Genomic DNA, 7,673 nt, shown 5'->3' with positions numbered 1-7,673 from the left:
GTGATTGGTATTTTTGGATAGGTCGTACTGAGACGAGTTCATAGACACGTAGTGGGCTCGAATTCGAGTTGTAACGAGAGAGATATGGTCAAAAGAAACCCAGTGGCACAACCGTAAATATTTCGAAATGGGATTTTTTATAAAAATCAGATTTTCCCTCTCTCTCTCTCTCGCTGCGCGCAGAACAGCCCCCCCCCCCCGAGTTACTGTTCACAGCGGCGGTTTTTGGGCCGCCGCCGCCACATCCGGCCACCATTTGGGGTGGCACCGGTCCCAAAAGAACCGTGCCATCCTCCTCTTTCCATCCCGACCAATCCCAGCCACCGGAACTACCTGTGCTCGCCGGAAAATGCAAAAATCCGACCGAATTTAACCCAAAATTCAAGGAGCTCGATCTCCCTCCCCCGGCCGCCATTTCTGGCGATCAAGGTATGGAAATTCATCCCTTCTGCATGCTCTAGCTGATGGTTGGGTAGGAATTGATCGATTCGTAGCGTAGGCAATTCAATTTTCGAATTGAAAATCGACCGAACTTCGGCCGGCGTAATCGGCCATTTCCGGCCACTTTTTGGGGGTGGTCCAAGAACAAAAGTGGCTCCAAATAGGGTGTTTTACCTAGGGTAGGAGTTTGGAGTCTCGGTTCCAAGATTTTTCGACGGACCGTTATCGCTTTGGACACCCGGTCTGCCCGCGCGTGTGGCGGCGCGTGGGCCAGGGTGGTGGCGTGTCTCTGGGCAGTTTTGAGGTCCTCGTGCCGTCACAAGCGCGTAGGATTTCGCGGATCTCAATTCGGACGTCGTTTGACTATCGAACGGATATCGCCTATCGGGCGTTATCAGGGTTCGATAGGTTGGGACCGTCGGATGGTCCCAAATTTAAGATATGTTAATATGGGTAATTCTAGGATTGTGTAGGAATTCACGGATCGTGAATCGGAACCCCGGATGTTCCGATTCAATAATTTAAGGTTTATATTTTATATTAACCGTTAGATCGTACGATCGTGAGCGATCCGACCGTCCGATCTGAACCAAACTTGCAGGACGAGTGTCCTATACCTTATAGAACCCATAGGAACTTTCGTATCGGAATTTGGAGGTCGTAGGTCCCGTGGGCCCGTTTGACCAGGGTTGGGGTAGTTTGACCCTTGGTTGACCGTGAGTCTCCCGGAGTAATCTCACCTTCCCAGGGGGATTATCTGGTGCTAGACTATTGTTGGGGTTCACGCAATATTAGAATATTTGTTTATATAATTAAAATTATATATGTTTGTACGAGGGTACAAAAGAGTCTAGAATATCAGTTTGGAGTGCTATACGCACTACCTTAAGTACTTCCCCGGATTTTGGTTACACTACAAGCACCACCAAGTGAAAGTCAGGTCTCACGTGGCGTAGGTTATCCGGCGTTGAGACAGACCCCATACGTGGCGTTGGTTGTACCGGCGTATGGGGAGATATTGGGGTATTGTGTTGAGGTCGCACGTGGCGTAGGTTATCCGGCGTGTCGACAGGCCCCATACGTGGCGTTGGTTGTACCGGCGTATGGGGAGGTTTGTGATATGATGTTGAGGTCCCGCGTGGCGTAGGTTATCCGGCGTTGGGACAGGCCCCATACGTGGCGTTGGTTGTACCGGCGTATGGGGAGTTATATGATATGACGTGTAGGTCTCACGTGGCGTAGGTTATCCGGCGTTGAGACAGACCCCATACGTGGCGTTGGTTGTACCGGCGTATGGGGAGATATGTGATAGTATGGCATGGCCGCACGTGGCGTAGGTTATCCGGCGTGTTGACAGACCCCATACGTGGCGTTGGTTGTACCGGCGTATGGGGAGATTATGTGGAATACAGAGAAATGAAATGAGGTATCGCCTAAGTGTGGAATTAGGTTTTATGGAAGAACTACGTGTGGCTTGATCCCTCAAGGAGGGTACGTAGGCAGCCTAAGGTCATTAGGTGCAGCCGCAGACTAAATATTAGTCATAATTTGTATTCGAATTGTTTGTAGTGTTGGAATTGGTTGAATTGTTGGAAGGCCGAAGGCCATTTGTGTGAATTGCATGAAATTTTATTGTGCATGCTGCCAGTTGGGGATTATTAAATGCGTTTTTATGCAGGTTGAGATTTTGGGAAATGTCCAATTTATAGGGGAGACTCTGCCGAAATTTCGGCAGAAAGTCTCGGTCTTTAGTAAGTGGGCCCGGCATCGGGCTGATGTCAGGAATTTCAAAGGGTTCGTCCCGGGTTTTGGAAAAATTCGGGGCGGGTCCTTTCATCTACGCATCCACTTTCTGAAGTTAATATGTCTTGTAGCAGTTTCCACGTACAAATTCATGCTTTCATAATAGCTTATTGATCGGTCCGCAATTTGTGGAGATGCTTTGAATTAATATAAAAAATTACACCAAAACTGTGTGAAATCGTGAATGTACAAGAATTTTGAAGGCTCTTAATATATTTAACTAAAGCTACATCACCAAAAATCCTTACAAGAACAAGATCCATCTTGAAATCGATGGAATCGGTTCCTATCCCGCACAATAATTTCTCTGTTGTAAACTTTGGAGATGATCTTGGTTGCAGTGTGGCAGTCACTGCATACACGGAGGTTTTTCACAACTCGTATTGTTGTCCCTGGGTTTGTGCTTATGAGCCCAAATGCAATTGCCAGCTTTTCACTGTGTAGGCTCAGTGCAGTCTCTTTCTCTTCTTCATCTATATCCAACAACACCTCGGATTTCTCAGGAACATAACCAGCTTTCTTTAACCGCTCGATCATGTCTTGAAGCATTTCGTAGATGTTTGTCGATTGCGGGTGAGATGAATCACCCTTCACAAATTCATGGACAATACCATCAACCTCAATCAGACTGCAACCTGGAGCTTTCTTCACATTTCTTTCTGCCATGAGTTCCCTAATTCTTTTGGCTTCTTCCCACTTTTTCATAGAGCTATATAAGTTTGAAAGAAGCACATACGCTCCATCATCGTCCGGGTCAAGTTCTAGAAGCTGTTGAGCTGCTCTTTCTGCAGCCTCAAGGTTGCCATGGACTCTACAGGCACCAAGAAGCCCTCCCAAAACAAAACGATCCGGTGGCATTTGCATCTTCCGAATCAACTCTTCTGCTTCAGCTATGCGACCAGCTCGGCCTAATATGTCAACCATGCAACCATAGTGCTCAATGCTAGGCTGAATGCCATACACTTCATGCATCGAGTTAAAATGCGAAATTCCTTCATCCACTAATCCAGCATGGCTACAAGCAGCCAATACCCCAACAAAAGTTATTGCATCTGGTTTCACTCCACTCATCTGCATCTCATGGAAATGCTCCAAAGCCTTCTTTCCTTGTCCACACATTGCAAAGCCAGAAATCAAGGCTGTCCAAGTCATAACATCCTTCTCAGGCAGCTTTCGAAAAACTTCCGATGCACCGTCTATGCTCCCACACTTTGCATACATGTCGACAAGTGTCGTCCCGAGGGCAACATCCACCTCAATCTTCTCCTTTTCAATATAGGCATGCAGCCACTTTCCAAGCTCTAGAGCACCCAAATGGCTGCAAGCAAGCAATAAACTTACCATGGTCACCTTATCCCCTTTTTCGCCCTTAAGCTGCATTTCACGAAACAGTAGGAAGGCCTCATCATAATTACTATCCTCAACATGTCCATTGATCATAATGTTCCAACTGAACAAGTTCTTCTCGGGCATCTTGTCAAACAAATCTCGAGCAAGCAATACACATCCACATTTACAATAAACATCCATGAGTGCCGTATTGAGCTTCAAATGGTTTCCAAAACCATACTCTTCAATGTACTGGTGCACCCTTTTGGCCATTTTCAAATCCCTTGCCTTGGCACATGCTGTCAAAACATTAACCAAAGTAACCTCGTTAGGATCCACACTTTCACTCTCCATCTTGTCAAACAGCTTTAAAGCCTCAATGGGTTGATCCCACTGCGCATAAGCGTCAATCATGGTTGCCCAAGAAACCACACTCTTTTCCAACATTTTATCAAACACGTTGCGAGCCGAGATCAAACACCCACAATTCGAGTACATATTCATCAAAGTGTTCTGAATATATGAATCCGAGGCAAAACCCAACTTGGTAGAATGGCAATGCAGCTGTTTCCCCTCCCACAAATCCCCACAAGACTTGAACAGAGATGGGAACGTGAACCTGTCAGGCACCCAACCTTGGATGATCATTTCTTGGTAGAAAAAAATGGCTTCACGGGGCAAATCCTTGTTGGTGTAGCCTCGAATAACCGAATTACAAGTATAAGTGGTGGGATTGGGGATTTGAGTTAAGACTAAACGAGCATAATGGAGGCTTCCGGAGCCTTCCAGAGAGGAAAAGGCGACGACTTTGCTGGCGGTGAAGGCGTCGAAGAAGAGGCCGGTTCGGAGGAGCTGGGCGTGGATTTGCTTAAGCTCGGACATGGTGGAGCATTTGTCTAGCAGTGCGAGACATGGGTGTGGTTCAATTGGGCTGTTGGTCCTACTAGTTTTGGTGGCGGTGGTGATGGGGGCAGCGGCGATGGCGGTGGAAGTGGTTGGTTTGTTGTGTAAGATTGGATTATCTGAAGAGAAAGGTAGTCTGATATGGTGGAGGGAAAGAGGAGCAGCCATTGCTGCTGCTCTGTGGAGTCTGTGACTGTGTCCGTTGTTAGTTATTACCGTTAAAGAAGCTTACTTTAACCGTTTAACATATGATATTTTGAGTGTGGATGGATAATGCTATTTTTGCGAAAACAAATTGTGGTGACTGCTGACCTGTGATCAGATATTTCAACCTCTTTCTTTTTCCTTTATCTTTCGTTGTACAGTCCTAAGACAGCATGAGCAATAGTGAAAATTCCACAACAATATTGGCATTAATTGGCTTTCTCCCTTGTTCCATCACAGATGTGAGACCAGATTTTGATGTGCATAGGATAGGCATTTGAATTGATAGGTGGGTGGTATAGTAACTGATTTGTGAAGTTACATGTTGAGATAGATTTGCTACGAGTCTAATTTTGAGGGTTTGGGCTACTCTGCTAAAATCTCAAATGCCTGACTGCAGCAAGAAGAATAGATGACCGACATAACATTGTTTTATTATTTTCATGTCAATTACGTTCTGTCGGTCATGCGTGATAACTATTTTACATAACGGGACATGATCAGACTCTGTATTAGTCTGTCATCCATCCACCATTCAATTAATGCATCATCTGATATGTTATGGTGTTGCAGTTGCTGCATGTCTATTTAGATTGAAACAGTTTTGAGTGGAACTTTGGTGAGCACTCATTCTTGTGCTGAGTGTGGCAAAGTTGGTTGTGGTGCTTAGCTGAATGTTGAGGTAAGTAACTTTTAGCCAAATATAAAGTTAGCTATATTATGCCGACGGTCGCATGTATCTATTAAAACGAAAATGTTGATAATCAAATAGCTAAATAATTTCCAGTTTAGCTGATTTGTTGCATGAGTAACCTTTAAGATAGAACTTGAAAATGTAATAAGTGCTTAGGTTTTATATGATCAAGGTGGCTGGAATCTAATTGGAATATGTAATTGGCAAGTTTAGCTTCTAAGGAGAAAATATAATAAAAGAAAAAGGCAAGGTATAGGACTCCCAAAAATACGTAACTTGATATCATGAGTTATACTATAACACATTATTAGCATAATCGTTGATGTATTGTGAAATACTACGGGATGTCTATAAGTTACCGCGAGCATATAGTCATCGCGTGGACAACTGATGCTAACACAGCTCAAGGGTGATATGTATATGATATGTGATGTGATTATGCTATGCAATGAGAGGATGCAATAACGTGATTGTGTCAGCAAAAACAACGGAATGGGGCACACCCTAGAGATGATTGTCCCAAACACAACATGTTCTCACAGGAATGCTCTGGTCCCAACCCCAACTTGAGAGAGAGAGAGAGAGAGAGAGAGAGAGAGAGAGAGAGAGTCTGCCGTGAGAGTCTTCACAGACGCACAGTGTCTCTCACTCCCCACCATGACCACCCTGTTTGCAATTTGCAAATTGCAATTGCCATCTGAATGGCCAATGCCAGCGCACAGATATATTGAATTTCCCTTTTGATTCCCACACTGACTCAGTCAGTCCATATGTACGTGTCAACATCCCATTCCCCTCCCAATCAAAGTTTGGCTCCTCCTCCGCCTCCTCCTCGAACATAACATCTGCTATTTTCACTTAAATTCACATGCTTTTTGGGCTTTGTGATTTTGCTCGCTCTCTGGTCTGGTCCCAAGTTCCATGTTACCCACTGGACCACCCCACACCTCTCTTAACCTCCTCATTCGATTATAAAAATTTTAAAAATTAAAAATTAAAAAAAGAAGAAGAAAAACCTCCTCCTATCTATTACCATTTACTATTTAGATTCGAACTCTCATGTAAAGGATAAGCACATTACATCTGCTAACCTAACCTAGATTTGCATGCGGCTCTTACTTGTAATTGGGAAGATGCTCTATTGCTCTATGCTCATCACTCTACTCTTAATTATTTATTTTCTTTCTACTATATCAAGTCTATAACCATGTGACTAAGTCTGAGCATATGCAAAACAAACTCATCTCATTTTTACTCCAACTTTAAGAATCTTTACTTGGATCCTTTTAGGGCTTGATCTAATATTGGACCACCCAACCCCCACCAATCCGAGGAAAAAGCTTTTTACATATTTCATGGAAAACTTTTGAACCATCAAAACCTCTGTCTGTGTGTGTGTGCGTCTCTCTCTCTCTCTCTAAATAATTGCCCATTGGTTAACCTGTCATAGATCTCTTTCTGACTTCCTAAATCTCATAGAATTGTGAGAGAATTATATTATTATATATGCATGGTTTGTAAGTTTGGATTTTATATTATTAATGTACAGTAAAGTATTGCCTTGATGGCCACAAATAAGTTCACAGGTCCTAAGAATTATGAAGAGCCAGCCGCATGTCTAGAATTTGACTCGTTCAGCTTTTCAATGGCCATTGCCTATTCGCATCAGCTTTGAGCTTTTTCTTTTCATTTGTTAATGTACAACGTACTCATACACGAGCGTGCGCAGATCAGAATCAGATGTTGCAGTTTTTGATTCAAGTGCGCACCCTGTGAATCAGACGTACTCTTTTCATTTCTAATTTACTCTGAATAAATACGATGTAGAAAACCCTGTCCTAAATTAATAGCCAAGTTGGGGATCAATATTGAATCTTTCCTTGTCCTAAATTATCATGTAATTATATTAAAAAAACACTTTAATCTATTATAATTTGATCATACATACATAATAAAATATGATTCATATTAACAACGACACCATTATGATTCATATTAAATAAATAAATAAATAAAAACAACGATACATAATAAAATATGAATTATAAATATAAAAAGGAGGTAACAATGACACCTCCTAGTGTCTTTATTCGACACATGTCTCGGTGATGTGGAATATTCGGCATTACAATGACGCTGTAACTATAATAAAAATACTGTCAATGTAAGTGTAGGGTAGCTAACAAGGTGCATTCTTCTTGTTATTTTTCTATACATTTTTTTTGTAGGTAAATTCAATAAGTCCCTCAATCTGCTTGATGATGAGGTCCCTTCACTCATTCATGTTTAAAGCAACGCA

At 42.9% G+C, this 7,673-nt stretch overlaps 2 protein-coding genes across 2 annotated transcripts in view; both read right to left on the bottom strand.

Annotated features, from left to right (window-relative positions):
- Positions 1-2,475: 2,475 nt before the first annotated feature.
- LOC117634981 (pentatricopeptide repeat-containing protein At1g08070, chloroplastic-like) lies at positions 2,476-4,644 on the bottom strand. Its single transcript, XM_034369287.1, has one exon. It carries the CDS (start codon positions 4,642-4,644, stop codon positions 2,476-2,478), a length of 2,169 nt encoding a protein of 722 aa, XP_034225178.1.
- Positions 4,645-7,217: 2,573 nt separating this feature from the next.
- LOC117635402 (acyl-coenzyme A oxidase 3, peroxisomal-like) overlaps positions 7,218-7,673 on the bottom strand; it is a 1,818-nt gene continuing 1,362 nt past the window's right edge. Inside the window, exon 4 of the mRNA XM_034369731.1 lies at positions 7,218-7,259. Coding sequence (XP_034225622.1) covers positions 7,218-7,259 — 42 coding nt within the window. The remainder of the gene's footprint in view (positions 7,260-7,673) is intronic.

Source organism: Prunus dulcis, chromosome 7 (assembly GCF_902201215.1).
Source record: "Prunus dulcis chromosome 7, ALMONDv2, whole genome shotgun sequence".
Taxonomy (NCBI): domain Eukaryota; kingdom Viridiplantae; phylum Streptophyta; class Magnoliopsida; order Rosales; family Rosaceae; genus Prunus; species Prunus dulcis.
Note: the sequence above shows the minus strand (reverse complement) of the source record. Positions and strands in the feature narration are given on the sequence as shown.

Bases quoted from the DNA above. Each gene is read 5' to 3' on its own strand.
- LOC117634981 (XM_034369287.1), bottom strand. From the start codon at position 4,644: ATGGCTGCTCCTCTTTCCCTCCACCATATCAGACTACCTTTCTCTTCA.